The sequence below is a fragment of the Daktulosphaira vitifoliae genome, unplaced genomic scaffold, assembly GCF_025091365.1.
Source record: "Daktulosphaira vitifoliae isolate Bord-2020 unplaced genomic scaffold, ASM2509136v1 Scaffold_1, whole genome shotgun sequence".
NCBI lineage: Eukaryota > Metazoa > Arthropoda > Insecta > Hemiptera > Phylloxeridae > Daktulosphaira > Daktulosphaira vitifoliae.
In genome coordinates this window covers 11,115,762-11,134,971 of record NW_026099572.1, presented here as the reverse complement: position 1 = coordinate 11,134,971, position 19,210 = coordinate 11,115,762, and the positions used below count along the sequence as shown (strand labels likewise).

The following is a 19,210-nucleotide window of genomic DNA, read 5'->3' as shown; positions in this document are numbered from 1 at the left end:
GAAAATCGAAAATTTTAACACAAAAATAGTGTTTTTTTAACTACGGCAACCGTTTACATGCAGAAGATAAAGTGTCGGGACAAATTTTTTTTTTTCATTTTATAGTACATAAAATAAGCTTTAATTTGATATATGTTTAAAGGACGCAGTATTTCCGGAACATTTTCAAAAATTAAGTTGAAAAAGTTAGTTTTTGTAAAAAAGTTGCAATTTTAAATCCCCCCCCATGAGCAGGTTAAGTGTTAAATTTTCAAAAAAATTATATCAAATGAAAGGAAAATATCTAAGGTTTTAGTTTAAAAAAAAATTATGTTGATTTGTTGATTTTTGAAAAAGTTATGGAAGTTTTAAGAAAAAAAAGTGAAAAAAATGACAAAATTTGTCGATTTTTAAATTTGTAATTTTTTTGGATATTTCCCCCATTTGCGGGGAACGAGGGAAAATTTTTAAATTTTTAAGGGTAATGTCTTCAACTAGATACAATTTGTGATCTTTTGACGTATTGTTAAAAGAAATCGGTCCAGTGAGAGCTGAGAAAAAGTAGTGACAGACACAAAAAAAAAAAAAAATAAACACATCATGATAAAATTAATACCTTTTCAGCTTCGCATCGAAGCTAAAAAAATTGAAAAAATTTCGAAAATTAGCGATTTTTAAATTTGTAATTTTTTTGGAGTTTTCCCCCATTTAAGGGGAACGAGGGAAATTATTTCAATTTTTGAGGGTAATGTCTTAGATTAGATACGATTTGTGATCTTTTGACGTATTATTGAAATAAATGGGTTTGGTGAGAGCTGAGAAAAAGTGGTAACAGACACAAAAAAAAACACATCATAGTAAAATTAATACCTTCTCAGCTTCGCATCGAAGCTAAAATGTAATTTTAACGTAGTTTATGAATTCATAAATTAAAATGTTAAAAACATCAAAAGTTTTAAAAATTATGTTAGATCTGTTTCATTCTATATATTTAAATAAAATATTATATTAAATTGTATAGTAGGTAAAAAAAAATATTACTTAAAGCTAGTTCTCTTTTGCCATATGGTATTTTTGAATTTTCATTCACAATAATATTCATGAGATTAGACAAAAAATATTCCAATTGAAATTTTAATTCTTGTCTCATGGATTCAAATACCAAAAAAGCGAGTTTTAGACTAGAACTAAATATTGACATTTTTTCATATGACAATAACTAAAATAATTTTATTTTGTTATACACTTTTTGAAATTATATCATATTCAGAAAAAAAATTTTTTTTGGCCTCAAACTTACTGAAATCATATTACGACAAAGTTGATCTTTGATAAAAGAATGCAAATTTGTATGACTTCTTATAGCATGAGCTCCTACTTCAAAAGCAATTACCAACAAGTTTAGTCCTACTCCGATCATAACTTCTGTATTTTGTTGATCATGTGGATCACAAGCATCTACCAAAAACTTTAATAACTCTACAACACATCCAGTATTGTATGGCACTTCTATAAAAAATATATTATATAATTAAGGAATAATAAATATAATTGAATTAAATAGTTAAGTGATTTAAAGAGATTATAGTATATTACTTTTATAAATCATTGGGACTTGTGTTGTAAATCTTACTCCCTGGCCATTAATATATTCTTTATTGTTACTGGTTGCAGAAATTTCTTCTTTGTTTAAACTAGATAAGCCTTCTTTAAAATAAAAGTAGTTTAAAAGCATAGAACTTAGAAAACATTTTTTTTAATTTTTACCATCTTCAATAGTTGAATGATCATTATCTTGTGATTCAATAGTTAAGTCATTGACATTTTCACAGGTAGAATCAGTGATTTCTTCATTAAATGGAATATTATTCTTAAATCAATAGATAATTGGAGTAAAATTTTTAGTATATAACATTTTTTTGTTATTAATAATTACTTGTGGTAGTGATGAATTATCTGATTGTTTTACAATAATTTTATCAGTTGAGGGATTTTCATTAATTTTTCCATGTTCTTTTAATGAATCACCATAGCTCTTCATATTTAACCCTAATTTCTAGAAAAAATACAATATAACATAAATATAAATATAACATAAGATAGACAGTTCAAAAATTTTCACCTTACTGATTTTTGAACCAACATAAATTAAAAATATTAAATTTTAATCAAGGAAAGTTTTATTGTTAAAATTTCTTATGGTATTGTTGAAAGTTTATTAGTATTTAAATTGTATAGCATAATACATTTTATTTTTCTACTTTGTATTTTAAAACTTTGCTTTTTTTTTTAATTATGCCACCAGTCTTACTGATATGAGAAATATAACAGGAAATGACAATTTAATAGAATAAATAAAGGATGATTCTTTTAACGCTAGAGACTCAATTTCTCTTAAAATTATTAGTTTTTTGAATATTTTTTTTCTTATTTTATTAATATATAACTAATAAAAAAATAAATTCATATATAATGCATTTCCATTTATCAGTTATAAAATTATTTTTAGGTTCCTCCCTTATATCTTATAAGGGTGTGAACTTTATTTTTTTTTAATGTATATATTTCTTTCAACATACATATTAAAGTACTTATAAAATAGTAAATGACTGGTCAATAACAATTATTGCACTAGTAATTCGGAAGTTATAAACAATTTAAAGTAAAGACAGTGATGTGCCCAGGAATTTTAAACGGAGAGGGGTGTCATAACTAATAGGTATTAATACAACTAAATACATTTAATGGGGGTGAAAGAATTAGAAAAAGATTAATAAGGGGGCTTTAGAGGTCAAGCCTTATTAAAATATTTATTAATATTTTGTGTTCTGTATGATATGATGTAATGTTGTTATACAAATATAACTTATAAACAAATATAATGTAATAACTACAACTTTATTCAATTATTGCTATTAGGTACTAGATGCTAGAATAAAACGCAATGGGGAGGGATATGACCCCTAACCTCTCCCCCTGGGCTTGCCACTGTCTGGTCATACTTTTCTTCTAGCCAAAATATGAAAATGAGAATAACTTCCGAATTACTGGTCTAAGAGTTGTTACCAAACTGTTATCTACTATTTATAAGCTACTTTAATATGTATATTGCCATTTAAAAAAATAAAGTTCACACCCTTATATTCTATAAGGATGGAACCTGAAATCAATTTATAACAGATAAATGAAAATGCATGTATAATTAATAAAATAAAAAAACTAATTATTTTAAGGGAAATTAAGTGCTAGTATTAAAATGATCACCCTATATACATACTTTTAGAAAGAACAAATTATAGCTTACTATATAGTTTTTCATTTAATAATTAATTATTAATAGTTATAAATTTAAAAAATAAATACAATTTTTTAGTAAATTTATAATAGCTCACTTTTGGATAATTCCCCTGCTCTTTATCTAAAGTAACAAGCCTTAAAAAAAGTAGTTGTATAATATCTTTCAAACAGAATTCAGCATATGACCGAACAAATTCTATAATCACAATAAAATTTTATTTAATATTATAACAAATTTATCAAAGTAAGTACGCACCACCAAGCCTAACTTCAAAACAGAATCTAAAACAACGCATCATTATTTCACAGACACTTTCATTAGGAAGGTATTCTCCTTCTGGGGACATTATTAAGCAATACAAAATCTGTAAAGTTTTCATTAATACAATAGCATCACTAGTTTTGTCAGTTCCAATAAATCTTGTATGTGTAATAGCACTTGCTATGTTTTCAACAGTCACCAATAATTTTTCTTCTGGAATACCTAATTAACAAATTTTATCATTTCAATTTTATATATATATTTTTTATGTAATGTTGATAGCCAAGTAAGAAACATACATTGTTTAATTAAACCATACTTGACAAATTTATAAATAGACATTAATGCCAAGCTAGTAACAGGTCCTGTGATTTCTTCACATCGGATGACTTCCAGAAATGGTTCTAAAATATTAAATTATAATATTTAATTTAAATTAAATTCATTTTATAAAATAAAAAAATATATTACCTATCACATTATCAAAATTAAGTGACATTAAATCTTCCACTTGGTTCATGGCATCACGTAGCTTAAACAACCTTTTACAAGGGGCATACCTTTCTTCATCCTAATAAATATTTACTAATATTACATATGAACTTATAAGTGTATTTATACATGAAAATTTTAAAATGGGATACATACTTTTTTTAAAAAGTTATAAAAATTAATACAATTGTTTTTAATAAAAAAAAGACAAAGAAAATATATACTTAATTTAAAAAATAAAATAGTTGAACTAGTGTTTGAATAAAATTAACTCACTTGATAAGAATTAAGGTCTCTTTTTAAAGCTGAAATTAATGTTAACAGCTCCCCTTGTACTATATATAAGCCATTGGCAGCAAACATTTTCTCGAAAACAATATTCAAATTAATTAAAAATAAGCTCGAGAACAAATAAAAATGGATAAGAAAAAATATATTGAATTATAAAGATCATAAACTAAAATACCCATTATTCTATTAAGAATGTATTGTAATTAAAAGTCCTACTGATAATTTTTTTATTAGTAGTGTTGGATTCCATACTCGAGAAGAATATTCCATTTAAAACTTTGTTAGACAGTATGCATATAGCATAATATTTAATTAAATATTTACAATATACTTTGATTATATGATTAATTGGAAAAATAATATTTGTAAGAATAGAATAATAATATTTTGTTTAATTAAATTAATAATTTAATTGAATGTAACTCTTAAATTATGACTAAATTGCTATTTTGGGTACAAGATAAAAATATAAAATGATAACACGTCATTAAGATAACACGTAGTAAAACGGGGAACATTTAATAATACTAAAATGAACTGATAGTGTCATTGTTATAGCCAGTGAGTACACCGAATATACAAATATACGAAACTATTTAAGTACTGTAGTCACTATTTTAGTTAATATAGCCTCAGTTGGCAATTTAAATACAAATTAAGGACTTATTTAATAAACAAATTCGCCAATCGGCTAATTTGTACAAAGTGATCAATTTAAGATAAGACACTGATTTTCTTAAAAATTTTTAATGTTTGTAAAAAAAAAAATTGTGTTTTTTAAAAAACTCAAAAATAGTATTTAGTTTCTTTAGGATTAAAAAACATAAACTATGTTTAGTTTAATGATGATATAAATTCATATAATTTTATTCTTTCAATATTTTTATTCAATAAATACTTGTTAATATTTAGTTATTTTTAACCATTTTCTATAGATAATTTGATGTATAGTATACATTATTTATTATGTCTTCATGCTGTCACATAAACAAGTTGTTATTGACAATTCTTGTTACTACCATATCTATCACTTACAATAGGAATAATAAATACTGATAATAATTTATGGCCCATTGAAAAAGATTATTATTGTCTTTGGTTTTATAAAATCCATATATTATTATATAATTGAAAAAATAACTCTACGATGTCCGATTTTCAAAATTTATGAATATTTTTATAAATAAAAATAAACATACAAACAATTATTTTATTTCAATAAAAACTGTTTGTTACTATAAATAAATGCACTGAACTACAAGGAACTTTCATCAGTAACAAAAATATACCATTCTAAATTAACTTTTCGCGATGTTTTCAAATCTGCAATTAGACTTTTTCTATCATTTCTAAGTTTTAATATTATTAAAAATTAGTATTTACATATAAAAAATTGGCTATTTAAGCTAACTCAAAAACAGTTTTTATTGAAATTTATTGTATCAAACCCTTTAAATTTTTATACACATAAAAATAAAGCAAAATACAATTTCTTTATTATTTTTATAATTTCTCCGTTTAAATTACAATATTAAATTATTGAATATCAATTTCATACTAAATTTAATAATTATAATTAGTATTTATTTATAAATTATGTTTTAAAATCAAAGAACTACTAATTAGGATATAATCAAAGAAATAAGAGTTGATGTTGCTTTTGGAATAATCCACCAATTTCTCTAAATGAAACACTATCATCTACAGATTTGCATCGAAGCGTTTCTTATGATAGTGATTTTAATCACTGTCAAATATCATCTATACTTGTCCCATCTATGCCTTGTCTACACTGTGCCTCGACCCCACTGTTCTACCGTTTTTTTAATTTCAAAATAGTCATATTTTAAAATTTCAAAAAATAAAAATATAATTTATATTTTTTTTATTATTAAAAATAAATTATAATAAATATCCTATCTCCTTTTGCACTTCTGCCATACTTTGAATTGTTTTTTCCTATTCTTTATGATTTTCTGAAAGTTTTCATCCTACCGCTAGGTTTCCAGGCATTTAGCTCTTTACTCATCAACAATCTCCTTTGTAATATTCAGTGAAGCCCAGTAATCTCTGTTTTCTAAATTAAAAATAAATAAATAATGCATAATAAGTATTATAGTCGGTGCCTATCATACGACTCACGACGTACTTAGAGCGGTTAATAACCACTCATAGAGCGTAAAGCATTCATATACTCGAAGCCATAAAAGATAGATCATATTATCAATTTTAATTTTCTTATCTTTCACTGTATTTCTATTCATTTTTTACCAGTTTATTTGTGAATAGCCAAACCACTCTAAATCTTACAATTTTGTTTACTTATTCTAAGGTATGTATATTACAAAATTAATTTTGAAAATATTACTTTTGCTCAATATTACAATTTTACTAATTTACCTATCAAGATTATGTATGCACGTTTATTATATTACTGTACTTATCGAAATAAGTACTGTAATGGTATTACTTTATGTCTTATTAAAATTATACAATTTTTATATAATTATGTGTATTGCAATGGGTTAAGTAAACTATGATAAATATTTGAAAATACAATATTTTTTAGTTGTGATTTTACATTATCTTGGTGTCCAATAAGTTATCAAATACTTTTGGAATAGGTTAATTTTACTTAAATTAATTGAAAATTTATAATTTATTTTCTAAAAATAGCTCTTTTAGATAGACGAAGTAATTGGGAAATTTTTTTCTGTTTAAAATAGAATAATTAACAAGCATTTATAAAATTTTATTTTTTTTAAAGGAGTGATAAATACATATATATATATATAAAAACTATTTTAACTCGTAAGAATACCAAAAATGTATAACACTCTTCTTATGTGACCTCAAAAATAACTTTATGTACAAACATTGTTTCAGATTTATAATATTATAATAATAAATTTATGAGACATAGTTTTAGTAAACTAAAAACTATAACTATGAGACATAGAATGCAATGTGTACAAGTGATATTTTTACTGAAATTTATTAAGATAAATTAAAAGTTCAATTTGGTAGTAAATATATTTTTTTTATACAATATTTATGGAAAACAACTTTGAACTCCATTATTTTAATATTAAAAAAAGTCTCTTTTATATTTTAGGCATCTCATATATAAAAGATAAACATAAAGGTTGTTTTTAAGCGAAAGTCAGTAGGGCTTATATTCTGGGTTCCATTTTTTTTTATTAAATTAGAGCTTTGCATAAAAAAAAAAAATAATGTAGATAGTATCAAAATTAATATTACTCTGAGTTTTGCAATTTTAAGAATGACTTAGTAAAAATTACCAAAAGCCTTGGATAATTTCAAAACGAATGTAATTATTCATAAAAATTTTTGCATATTTTAACCAATTTTTCAATAATTTGTGACGTGCATCATATCACATGTAGTTCAAATAAATAATTAGATTGTGATAATTTTTTCACATATTTACTCTTATTTTATAATTAGAAGAAGAAACCTGAATATTATAAAAGTTAAGCATTGGGAAATTGATATTAATAGTTTTTGTTTCATAGCTGAATATATTAAAACTGGTAATTAACTTATAGTGAAGTTAAAGATTATTAATTTGAAATATTTATGATATAGAATTGTTAATTTAAAAAAGAGGGTTCAAATAAATAAAGAGTTAAATAATGGCTGCTGAACAATTTGTTAAAGATGCTATTGCTCATGATCAAATTGTCATATTCTCCAAGCTTTCCTGTGGATATTGTAGCATGACAAAAGAAGTAAATTTTTTTAAAAGTTAATTTTTTTAAATGTTTTTAATGGTAAATTAATTTAAAATAGATTTTTACTAAGTTGAAAGCTACATTTAAGGCAATTGAGCTAGATGAAAGAGAAGATATGGATGCTATTCAAGATGCTTTGCAAGAAATTACTGGTGCTCGCTCAGTAAGTTAAAAATATAATATTCTTATAATTTAATTTAAAAATTAAATACTTGCAAAGATAAACAAGTTAATAGAAATAATTATATTATGTAGAATACTAATAATGTTGATAGGTTAAAAATTAAAAGTTAACAAATTATAGATTTAAATAGTTAAGTTAAAAATTAAAACAAAAAATATTATTAACTTAACTCAGTGTAAAAAGTTTATTTACTATTAAGATCAGTTTGAGAATTACATAAATTGTGATATTTTTTCTTTCTGATTCTTTAATTTATGAGTAACAACTATAGAAGCATAATCCACAAGTTGACAAATTACTCTCTGAAAAAAACTTAAGAATTTTTATATAATTATATTATTCAGAGTGGGAAAAAATTCAAATTAGATCAGTTTCATTTTAACACCTATGATTAATTTTGGGTTTTAATCTAAAGTGTACTTTTTGGCAAACACGTACTTTATTTGAGAATTATTCTCAAATTTGATAGCAAGTTAATTACATTTATCACATAAAATTATGTGAGTAATTAATAAATTGGATCAATGTTATTCATATTTTATGTTACTTTTCTTAATATAATAGTTTTTAATCAAGAAACATAAATCACCGGTCTTGTTGATTTATGTTTCTTAGTCTTAATTAGGTTATTTTAATTTATATGTAGCCAAACATTTTCTGACATTAATTTTAATTTGATGATTACTCAAAGTATTTTATTTATTGATTATAGGTTCCCAGAGTGTTTATAAATGGTAAATTTATTGGAGGAGGATCAGATGTTAAGAAGTTAAATTCTAATGGAGAGTTAGCAAAACTCATCAACTAACAAAATGAACTACCTAATCAAATAAAGTTTATCAAAAATATTAACATAAATTACTTAAACTTTTATGGTTTCTTTTTATTTCTTATAGTTTCCTTTTACAATATAATTGTTGATTTAAATTCAAAGAAATTGCATTTGTTGTGTACTTTTTTGCACATTTAATATATAAAATATTGAATTGTCACACAAAGCACTCTAATTATAATTACATAAAATTAATGAAATAATAAGGTTATTAATTAAAACTTTAGTTTGAATAGATAATATCCAATAATTTCCAATATAAGGCAATGTAATCTTAATCAATAAAAAAAATTAAACTATATTTTGAGTTTCTCCATCAACTGTTGGCGGTGCATCATTATGTATAGCAGCTAACATTGATTCAATATCTAAGTCTCCAGATTTATTTTCTTCACTTCCAATTGTAGCTATCTCTTCATCTACTCCTTTTTGTTCATTTGTTGAATTTTCTTGATCAACTTGCATAGGTTCCTCTCCTTTCTCAGGTATTTGTCCACCTTCTTCTGCCTGTTCATTATTTTCAGTAGGCATTGGCGTTTCAGCTGGGACATTATCATTTAACAACATATCAGTGTCAACAGCTCCTTTTTCTTGTCCTTCAGTGATACTTGTTGGTGTATCAGATTTTTCTTCAGTAGTTTCAGGTTTGATTGTTTTATTTGCAGGTTCAGATTGATTTTCTTCGGATTTTTGCTAAATAATTTTAAAACATTTAAGTGCTTATAAATAAAATAGCTTTTAAAAATTAAAATAAATAATTCTACATTCTAATGAACACTAATAACAAAAATATTAAAAATAAAACATAAATAGGTAAAAAATTTATTGAGTGCTCAGAAAAAAAAATTTGTCTATACTTCATTCGAAGGAGGAGCAGCTGCTTGTTGATTATGATCTTTTTGAATATGTTCAAGACAACTTACTCTACTATCAAAAGATGTAGAGCAAACCTGGCATCTGTATAATCGCTTCTTTTGTTGAGTCGCCTATATAATTGAAGAGATTCTATGTGTATATAATTTTACTCAACATTTTAATTTTAAGCGTTTATTACTTACAGGAGTTAATGTTTTATTAACATTTTGGTTTGCTTTATCTCCATCTCCTTTTTTATTCATGTGAGTGCGCATGTGAAATCTAATATTTTTACAAAATATTTTATTCATACTAATAAAAAAATTTAATTTAAATTACAAACCTAACATGTCCAAGTTCTTTGGATTGAAATGAGCAGAAACCACATTTATAAATCTTCATTTTGGATGCACTATCAGACTGTTGAGTTTTCAACATTTTTAATGGAGTGCTTACTGAATTATCCCTAATTGTTAATCCACTAGGGACTTTTCTTTGACCAATTTCCAACTCGTCGGTTTTTAAATGACCATTAACAATCTAAATAAAACATTTTAAAGTAATTTCAAGTTAAAATAAATACTAAAATTATAATGCAAAGTTAATAAACATACGTCAAGTGCCTTAACTGGTTGATCAGGAGGTAAAATACCATACTTTTTTTGAATATATGACAACATAGCATTTTTTACTAATTTCAGATCATTTTCAAGTTTATCCATGTGAGTTAAAAGTGATGTGCAACGCTTACACATATGATCAGCTGGAGTTACAATTACTACAAATTCTTCTCCCATAAGTTCTGCTATTTTTTCTGGGTAAGGTACATTACTATGTGGTGTGATGCTGGAGCATACACGTGTTCGTTCACCATATAATTTTGAGTCACACAAAAAACAAACTCCCATTTTGACTAAAAAAAGTTATTAAACAAATTTAATTTCAAAAATTGGATTCTACAGGTTCGTTAATAAATTTGAACTGTTTAAAATGCAAATATATGTAAAGTGTAAATGCAATATGCAAAAAAAACTTAAAAATTATTTAAAAAATAATAAACTATTATGAAATATTTAAAGTTAAATTAATTTGATAAACTTAATGAATACCAAAGAACTTAGAAAAAAATTTCAATTTCAATTATGATTTACAAGATTAATAATTTTTTGTTCTAAAATCATAGAATGATCAAATACTATATTGTCAGTGTAGGATCAGAAGAATATATATTTAAAAAAAATGTCATCTAATTTTGTTTCTTAACCATTTAACTTTGGAGGTATTTTAAATAGTTATAACTTCTAACAGTAAGATTTTTATTTTTGTAGCAATCAATTCTACTTAATAAATATTTTAGTTAAGAAAAAATAAATTTTTTGGGTTATACGTTTCACTAATTCTATACCATGAAAATATAGCATCCTAAAATGATCAAATAGTAATTATTCTTTTTAAGTATTGAATAATAAGAAATAAACTTACTGTTTTCCTTCTAGCAGTTAAAAATGTAGATATCTATTATGATAACCAACTTGAATTAAGTTTATACCACAAAATGTAATGTTAAAACAAATGTTTATTAAGCAATATTAAATAAATAAAAAATCTCAAAACACATAGATCACAAGATGTAATCATAATACGTTTACAAATTAAACCGCATCAGGAACTTTATTGAGAAAAATCAGCCAACGAACCAGGTTGTTATTCCGAAATACAAACATACCACTAACCATGTATTCAGTAGTAACACAAACAAATTTATTATCAGAAATGACAGTTTTTATTTTGTTGGCCACCATGTAGTTTTATCTAATTTTTTATTTGTGTGATTGTATTTTGATAACAATAAAAACATGCTTCGACAATGTACGTATTGCTTTTACTTACACCTTGCATAAGTATGTAATTATCCAAGTTGGAAGTAATTAAAAGTTTTTCAAGATTAATATTGATATCAAGATATTAAGATAAATTTCAAATTTAATTACCCAGTTTATTTGTTGAATAATCTTTCAAAATGGATTATGCACCAACTACAGTGTCGTCGACTGTTGCCAAAATGTTAGTGTTTTGTATTTTAAAATTAATGTGTCTGTCATCGGTCAATAAAATTGTTGAATTTTCAGATTATGTTGTCAATGTGGTGTGGCCATGGAGCCAAATCCAGCTAATATGTGTGTATCATGTCTACGTACTCATGTAGATATTACACAGGATATACCTAAACAAGGAACTTTGATGTTTTGTCGTAACTGTGAACGGTATTTACAACCTCCTTTTGAATGGATATCTTGTGCTTTAGAATCTAAAGAACTCTTAGGCTTATGTCTCCGAAAACTCAAAGCATTGAATAAAGTTAAACTAGTTGATGCAGGATTTATATGGACTGAACCACATTCAAAACGTATCAAAGTAAAACTTACTGTTCATGGTGAAGTAATGAGTGGTATGACACTACAACAAGTTTTTGTAGTAGAGTTTACTGTTGCAAATCAAATGTGTGATGATTGTCATAGGTCGGAAGCTCAGGATTATTGGCGTGCTCTGGTAAATTTAGATACATACATTTTTTATCTTAGTCCTTTAAAAATGTTTATAAATTAAAACATTATTCAAATTAGGTTCAAGTTAGACAGAAAAGTGATAATAAAAAAACCTTTTATTATTTAGAACAATTAATGTTAAAACACAAAGCTCATCAAAACACTTTATCAATAAAACCAGAAACAAGTAAGACAGTATTTTTTATCATTTTTGTATATAAATATATATCAATTACTATAATTGAAGAAATTTTAAGAAATTTTAAATAATTTATTTAATGTCTTATAAAGTTAAAATCAAATGTTTTCATAATGAATTTATTTAATTTCTCTATTTCTTAAAATTATTATTAATTAATTAAGATTTTAATATTACTGTTAAATATAAATATTAACTTGTAAAATTTAGTAATGCATTTTAATTTTTATGTGGGTAGATGGTTTGGACTTTTTTTATTCTACTGAATCACAAGCACGTAAACTTGTAGATTTCATGACTGCTGTTTTGCCATGTCGAAATCAACATTCAAAAAAATTGTTATCGCATGATATTCATAGTAATGTTTATAATTACAAGTTTACTTATAGGTAATAATAAAACTTTTTTTCATGATTTAATAAAATATGTTCATTATATGTATAACTAATATTTGAAAAATATTTTTAGTGTTGAAATTGTCCCAATTATGAAAGATAGTGTTGTTTGTTTATCAAAGAAAATGAGTCAGCAATTGGGAGGAATTAACCAATTGTGCGTTGTTTATAGAGTTACAAATTCAATCAAATTGATTGATCCTTCAACAGCTCAATGTAAAATTTTTTTTAAGTATGGTAATCTTTATATTTATAAGAATTTTTTTTTAGTGGCTGAAGTTAGTAGTATTGCTTATTGGCGAGATAGTTTTCAATGTATATTTAAAAGTAAACAGTTAACAGAGTACACTGTGATGGACATTGAACCAATTATGGATAAAGATAGAGTGTTGTTCCCAGGACAAGGACAAATTTCATACAAAGTAAGTGAAGTATAAAATTAAAAGTAAATGAATGTGTTGCTAAAAATTTTAAATGTTATTATTAAACAGAAAAATTCAAAACGTTTTAATTGTTATTATTTTAGGGGATCTTAGTATGAAAATATAATTGTTTATATCTGTTTATAGCATATGTTAGCTGATGTATGGGTTGTGAGATCATCTGATCTTGGTATGACAACAAATGCTATACATTGTAGAACTCATTTAGGACATTTACTAAAGCCAATGGATTCTGTTTTGGGTTATGCCATCGCTGATAGTAATGTAAATGATTCCAATTTTGATAAATTACCTAAAAACTCTTTACCTGATGTTATACTTATCAAAAAATGTTATCCTGATCGTCCTCGACATAGAAAACGTAATTGGAAACTAAAACGTATGACAACTGATAATGAAATGAATTTTGAAAGTGATGATAAGTGAGTTTCTTCAAATTGTATTTAAAATGAATTGTAATTAATGATGGTTATCATAATATTTTAGTGATATGGATGAATTCATGGATGATTTAGAGGAAGATAAAGATTTAAGACAAAATGTTAATATTTATAAGAATACTGATGCCCAAGAAACAGCTACAACTGATGATGTGGATCCAGATGTACCACGCATAAGTCTTGAAGAGATGATGGAAGATTTATACATTTATGAAGATGATGTTATGGAAGTCTATGAATAAAATATTTGTTTTATATTATTGTTAAAGATTAATAATAAATATTTAAATAGTTAAATAACTTAAAAATAAATATTAATAATATGTATTCATTAAATAACAAATAAAAATAAGAGGCTAGGACCTAATAGTACTGAATAAAATATAATCTAAACAATATAGAACAACAACTAAATATTAATAGTGTAAATATGACAAATTTATGATGTTTTAAAATAAAGTTGACCGTGTAAGAATAACTTAATATGGAAATTCATCTTACACTTTATAGTAATTGATTGATTAAAAGAGAATTAGTTTTCAAAATATAATTAAATATTTCTTAATTTTGTTTTTAAACAATTAAGTCAATTTAAATTTGAATTGATTTCTTTTAAAAATCAACATGAAAGTATCAAATATTTTATTTATTTAAATTGAATTTATGCAGCTGTTGTATTTAGTACTATTTTAACTAATATAATGTATAGAATTATTTATATACAATTTTTACAGATAGCAACAAAAAAAAGTACATAGATCAGTAAAAAATAAACTATGTAATTTTCTGAAAAAATTCAGTTAATAAATTTTTTCTTTGTTTTATTATATAATGATGTATGACATGTATTGGTATATAAATATTTATTTTTCATTAAAATTTGATGAATTTCAAATGTTTGTAAAGGCTAAGGCTATGATCCGATTTCAGATTTTTAGCGCTTCCTTGACTCGTATAGATTATTGTGAATGAAGTTGCAAATCGAAAAAATTGATTTTATTGGAGTTTATACTTTTTCTATTTTAGCACCTCAATTATTGATAGTTTGATAATAGTTAAGAAAATAATAAATAAAACACATTTATAATATTCAAAATTTTATTTACATGAAATTGAGATAAGTATTTCTTATTGTATAATTTAACAAAATGTATACTAAATGATGAAATGCTGAATTTTGTTATAATAAGTATACAAAATGAGTATTTTTTTTTTTTAATAGCACACCCCTATATAATGATTATTTTTATATAAATACAAATATAATAACTTGTTAGAATAATAGATATACACCAAAACAAGTAATTCTCAAGATTATATACTAAATTTTATAAATAAGTTTCTTCAAAAGACTATCAAGGTGAACCTATCTTATATTTGTGCCTAAAAACCAATAAGTGGTCAAACAAAAATAAGATAATGAATAAATGTACAAACATTTTATTGTATAAGTAATTAATGAAATGCTAGAAATTTAACTCAAAAACAATATTCACAATGAGTAAAATGGTAGATATACCAAATTGAACTATAACAATAATTTTTGTTAATAAATTAACATTTTTTATAATTGAATCATAAAAAATAATCTTTTAAAATTTAAAAAATTTAACAATATATACTTTTTTGACTAGTAAAAACACATTGCAATATCATGATATAACAATATCATTATGTTACACATTTTTATGCCTTATTAGTATATACCTAGTTCAAAAGATAAAAAGTAAATATTTATATTTCTGAAAGTAAAAAAAAATTAAGTTAGATATAACTACAGTTAAATTAAAGTTTTAAATGAATAATTTTTAGGTTTATAAGAAATTTTGATTAATAATATACTTTAAAATTAACAATAAAGAAATTTTAAATAACAATATAAATAATTAAAATTAAAAACTTTAAACAAAAAAACATTATATGTCAAAATAAGTTGTTTGAACTTAATTTTTGAAATTACAATTTTCAAATTTACTAAATTATGAAGAAAATAAAATGAAGGAACAAATTTTAAGAATGTAGGAACCTATATAACTCAATACACTGATTATTTTAAGATTGGTTAACTTTTAGAAAAATATACATTGTAATTATAATGTATATAAAATAGTAATCAATAAGAGTCAAATTTTTCAAAAAAATTTAAATAACTAAACTGATATTATTATAAATACTTATAATAAGGCTCCAGTCTATTTCTACAAAAAAAAAAAAAAAAAAAATGCCAAGAATTAGTACTATTAAAAATTGAATTTTCAGACTAAATTTATTGCATATACATATAGCTCAGACTTCAAAAAGATTCAACACACTACATCAACATTAGGTCTTTGAGCTTTATATCTCTCAATTTCTTCTGATGAACAAGAAGTACCCGTGACATCTAGAGCCTCTATGTAAGGACATGATTTTGCTGCAGATTTTAAAAATGCATCAGTTACTTTAGGGTAATTACGTACAATTAATTTTTTCAACTTGCTTTTGTCAATTTGATCGATTCTGTAAAATTGTAGAATATTTTATTAATACAAAATTATTTTATTCTCTGCCATTAGAAATATCAAAAATTACACACAAAATCCTGTCAATAAATATGTTGAATTAAAAATTAATTTACCTTTCATGAACCCTTCTTAAATTGACTTCACCTCCACCAATTAATATTCGAATATATCTGTTGTGAAAACTGTACAAATCATTGCAAAATCTAGAAAGACCAAGATCACTTATAGTAGCATCACTGTTATGGTCTGTATCAGGAGGACTTTCAAGAAAAACATTTTTTAATTCTTTCAATCTTTGAAAACAAACCAACTCATGATCACTAATAGGAGTTAATCGAAGATCTAATGTCTGGAAAATACAAATTTGAGTATAGATAATATAAATTTAAAGATTAAAATTAAAGCATTATTTAAAAAGATATATATAATTTTTCAAACATTTTATTTATAATCTATAACAAAGTATTAATTAAAATCATAAAACATTAATTGTACAATAAATCTAAATATTATAACATACTTGTAAATATTTGAAACCAGTAATAGTAGTAATGCTGGCATAAGGAATACAGTCTTTAAATTGTTTACAACCTTTAAGACTTAAATACTTGAGTTTCTCTAATTTAGCTAATGCATATAAGCAAGGTGGCATGAACCAATCATTATATTGCATTTTAACAATCTAAAAAGAATAATATCTTTAAAATAAATTCATTAGGTTTAAAATTAAAAATAAATAAATTTTTAAAATGGCTCAATAAGATACAGTGGCATAATTAATACTTTATGGTAAGAGGCTCAACCTTTAATTTTCAATTAGATATGAAAAATATTTTTAGTAATATTAAAATTTGATAATAATTTATTTTTACTTTCAGACTATAAAAACAAGTATGAAAAGTAGTAGCAAATAAATAGATAAGTGGATACAATTTTTTCTTTTTAATAATGTATAAAAATAATATGTCCATAAACAAATATAGCAAATAAAAAAAAAAAAAAATTGAATACTATTTTTAGTTTTAAACACAACTTTATAATAAGAAAGTAAAGCAGAGATGAAAATGCTTGGATGGATGAGTGGAGTCACTAGAAAAGATAGAATAAGGAACGAGCATATAAGAGGGAGTATAGGTGTAGAGTCAATCGAGGATAAGATGAGAGAAAATAGACTTAGATGGTTTGGTCATGTTACGAGGAGAGAAGAAATGGAAGCTGTAAGAACAGCTGTAGAAATTAATGTTGAAGGAAGAAGAGGTAGAGGAAGACCAAAAAAGAGATGGAGAGATGTTATTGAATGCAATATGAGGACAGCTGATGTGAGCATAGAGGATGTGGGAGATCATGTCAAATGGAAGTTTAGGCTAAGGGTGGTCGACCCTAAGTAGTTGGGATTAAGGCGATGAAGAAGAAGAAGAAGAGTTGATAGTGATGAGCAAAAAGTATCAATTAACTTAAGAATATTATACCATTTTCAGAATATTGCTATAACCCTAGCAGTTAAAATCATTATATCTGTAATGTAGTGTTTTGTATGGTTGACAAGAACATTTTTTTAGAAATTATTATTTTATTTATCATATAAAATAACAAATATCCATTAGCAAAAAAAGATCACTTGGGGATGATGTTGGTAATGATGATGATTACTCCTCCCCGTGCATATATGATATGATATGGTAGGTAATTTTATAAATACTCATAAATTGTATATAACAAAGTAATAAATAATAATAAAACAAAATAATTCTTACTTCTAAGTTGGGACAAAAATTATTTAATCCACATAAATATGAAGTATTTTCTGGAATGTTTTCTACAATTGAATCTTTGATTTTTAAAGTTTTAAGACCACGATGAAACATTTTAATATTTATCTGAAAATATACTCAAAATTATACATGATTAATAAATAAAAGTTTTATAAACAAATATAATATTTATATTTACCTCACTGGCATTTAATTTTTGCCTATGCAAGCTTAAACTATTCAACTCTGGGCATTTCTGTTCAAGTTGTGATAAAAACCTATATGAAATGGAAGTATTGTATTGTGGATTGTCTACACCTTTTATAATTAGGTTTGTAGTACATTCTTTTAAATAACTTAGATAAACATCTTCCATAGATTTTTCATATTTAGCAAAATACACATTTTTCCAAAGGGTCCAGTCTTTACTAATACGTGATAAAGAGGAGCAAACCCTATAATATTCAGTTAGAACAGAAATTATTAATTAAAATAGATTAGTGTATTCAAATAAATGGAACTTACAATGACATATTGGCAAGATTGTCATGTGAAAGGAACTTAAATATATGCATGATTACATCATCACATAAATCTGTGAGATTTATTGTAGATGAATTTTTAGAACATAATATTCCATGTTTCAGTTTTAATTTTTTAGTATTTTCTTCGCCATGATCATCATTGTCAATTGAACGTTTACTATTGCCCTCCATATTGATTGATGGAAAATTATTTACTATGACTTTTCCTTTATTTTTAATTTAATATAAACTCTGACTATTAATATTGCTAAAAATTGGCAAGTATCCTTACAGACTAAAAACATTCATTAATAGCATTAACTAAACAAGTTTACTAAACTCATATACTACAAAAAAAAAAAATATATCCTTGTTAAAGAATAAAATTGAATAACTAACAATGAAAAAAACTACAGAAGATTTATTAATTTTTTTTTATATATATATTATATTGGAAAAGC

At 24.1% G+C, this 19,210-nt stretch overlaps 5 protein-coding genes across 8 annotated transcripts in view; 2 read left to right on the top strand and 3 right to left on the bottom strand.

Moving 5' to 3' along the window:
• The window catches only part of LOC126895576 (Golgi-specific brefeldin A-resistance guanine nucleotide exchange factor 1), a 17,417-nt gene extending 12,673 nt beyond the window's left edge, over window positions 1-4,744 (bottom strand). For 3 of the 4 annotated variants that reach the window (XM_050667593.1, XM_050667596.1, XM_050667595.1), the window contains exons 1-10: window positions 4,307-4,744; window positions 4,010-4,109; window positions 3,838-3,942; window positions 3,533-3,760; window positions 3,372-3,472; window positions 1,916-2,035; window positions 1,747-1,849; window positions 1,576-1,686; window positions 1,280-1,488; window positions 1,021-1,198 (exon numbers count right to left, since the gene is read on the bottom strand). In XM_050667593.1, coding sequence (XP_050523550.1) covers window positions 1,021-1,198; window positions 1,280-1,488; window positions 1,576-1,686; window positions 1,747-1,849; window positions 1,916-2,035; window positions 3,372-3,472; window positions 3,533-3,760; window positions 3,838-3,942; window positions 4,010-4,109; window positions 4,307-4,393 — 1,342 coding nt within the window. In that variant the 5' untranslated portion in view covers window positions 4,394-4,744. The remainder of the gene's footprint in view (window positions 1-1,020; window positions 1,199-1,279; window positions 1,489-1,575; window positions 1,687-1,746; window positions 1,850-1,915; window positions 2,036-3,371; window positions 3,473-3,532; window positions 3,761-3,837; window positions 3,943-4,009; window positions 4,110-4,306) is intronic. The other variant, XM_050667594.1, reaches the window with a different exon arrangement.
• Window positions 4,745-6,433: 1,689 nt separating this feature from the next.
• LOC126897312 (glutaredoxin-2, mitochondrial-like) lies at window positions 6,434-9,197 on the top strand. The gene is made up of 4 exons (XM_050670828.1): window positions 6,434-6,653; window positions 7,931-8,073; window positions 8,135-8,239; window positions 8,973-9,197. Exons 2-4 carry the CDS (start codon window positions 7,978-7,980, stop codon window positions 9,066-9,068), a joined length of 297 nt encoding a protein of 98 aa, XP_050526785.1. The 5' UTR covers window positions 6,434-6,653; window positions 7,931-7,977; the 3' UTR covers window positions 9,069-9,197.
• LOC126897302 (uncharacterized) lies at window positions 9,119-11,629 on the bottom strand. Its single transcript, XM_050670816.1, has 6 exons — window positions 11,430-11,629; window positions 10,562-10,860; window positions 10,291-10,487; window positions 10,151-10,229; window positions 9,950-10,078; window positions 9,119-9,785 (listed from the first exon to the last, which is right to left on the bottom strand). Exons 2-6 carry the CDS (start codon window positions 10,853-10,855, stop codon window positions 9,384-9,386), a joined length of 1,101 nt encoding a protein of 366 aa, XP_050526773.1. The 5' UTR covers window positions 10,856-10,860; window positions 11,430-11,629; the 3' UTR covers window positions 9,119-9,383.
• A 161-nt stretch (window positions 11,630-11,790) lies between these two features.
• On the top strand, window positions 11,791-14,535 carry LOC126897289 (60S ribosomal export protein NMD3). The gene is made up of 8 exons (XM_050670799.1): window positions 11,791-12,011; window positions 12,077-12,497; window positions 12,572-12,680; window positions 12,931-13,081; window positions 13,161-13,303; window positions 13,358-13,509; window positions 13,657-13,952; window positions 14,017-14,535. Exons 1-8 carry the CDS (start codon window positions 11,968-11,970, stop codon window positions 14,210-14,212), a joined length of 1,512 nt encoding a protein of 503 aa, XP_050526756.1. The 5' UTR covers window positions 11,791-11,967; the 3' UTR covers window positions 14,213-14,535.
• Window positions 14,536-15,950: 1,415 nt separating this feature from the next.
• Window positions 15,951-19,187, bottom strand: LOC126897293 (uncharacterized). The gene is made up of 6 exons (XM_050670812.1): window positions 18,751-19,187; window positions 18,425-18,680; window positions 18,229-18,351; window positions 16,995-17,156; window positions 16,588-16,823; window positions 15,951-16,469 (listed from the first exon to the last, which is right to left on the bottom strand). The coding sequence occupies exons 1-6, from the start codon at window positions 18,939-18,941 to the stop codon at window positions 16,274-16,276; spliced, it is 1,164 nt and encodes a 387-aa protein (XP_050526769.1). The 5' UTR covers window positions 18,942-19,187; the 3' UTR covers window positions 15,951-16,273.
• Window positions 19,188-19,210: the final 23 nt, after the last annotated feature.

What these genes read in the sequence shown, in the direction of transcription:
- LOC126897312 (XM_050670828.1), top strand. Translation starts at nt 7,978, where the DNA reads ATGGCTGCTGAACAATTTGTTAAAGATGCTATTGCTCATGATCAAATT. An exon ending in ATTGTAGCATGACAAAAGAA is followed by an intron (nt 8,074 to 8,134) that starts GTAAATTTTTTT and finishes AATTTAAAATAG; the next exon opens with ATTTTTACTAAGTTGAAAGC. An exon ending in AAATTACTGGTGCTCGCTCA is followed by an intron (nt 8,240 to 8,972) that starts GTAAGTTAAAAA and finishes TATTGATTATAG; the next exon opens with GTTCCCAGAGTGTTTATAAA.
- LOC126897302 (XM_050670816.1), bottom strand. Translation starts at nt 10,855, where the DNA reads ATGGGAGTTTGTTTTTTGTGTGACTCAAAATTATATGGTGAACGAACA. An exon ending in AACCAGTTAAGGCACTTGAC is followed by an intron (nt 10,488 to 10,561) that starts GTATGTTTATTA and finishes TGTTTTATTTAG; the next exon opens with ATTGTTAATGGTCATTTAAA. An exon ending in AAAGAACTTGGACATGTTAG is followed by an intron (nt 10,230 to 10,290) that starts GTTTGTAATTTA and finishes TAAAAATATTAG; the next exon opens with ATTTCACATGCGCACTCACA.
- LOC126897289 (XM_050670799.1), top strand. Translation starts at nt 11,968, where the DNA reads ATGGATTATGCACCAACTACAGTGTCGTCGACTGTTGCCAAAAT. An exon ending in ATCAATAAAACCAGAAACAA is followed by an intron (nt 12,681 to 12,930) that starts GTAAGACAGTAT and finishes TTATGTGGGTAG; the next exon opens with ATGGTTTGGACTTTTTTTAT. An exon ending in AATTTTGAAAGTGATGATAA is followed by an intron (nt 13,953 to 14,016) that starts GTGAGTTTCTTC and finishes ATAATATTTTAG; the next exon opens with TGATATGGATGAATTCATGG.
- LOC126897293 (XM_050670812.1), bottom strand. Translation starts at nt 18,941, where the DNA reads ATGGAGGGCAATAGTAAACGTTCAATTGACAATGATGATCATGGCGAA. An exon ending in CTGGTTTCAAATATTTACAA is followed by an intron (nt 16,824 to 16,994) that starts GTATGTTATAAT and finishes TGTATTTTCCAG; the next exon opens with ACATTAGATCTTCGATTAAC. An exon ending in TTAAGAAGGGTTCATGAAAG is followed by an intron (nt 16,470 to 16,587) that starts GTAAATTAATTT and finishes ACAATTTTACAG; the next exon opens with AATCGATCAAATTGACAAAA.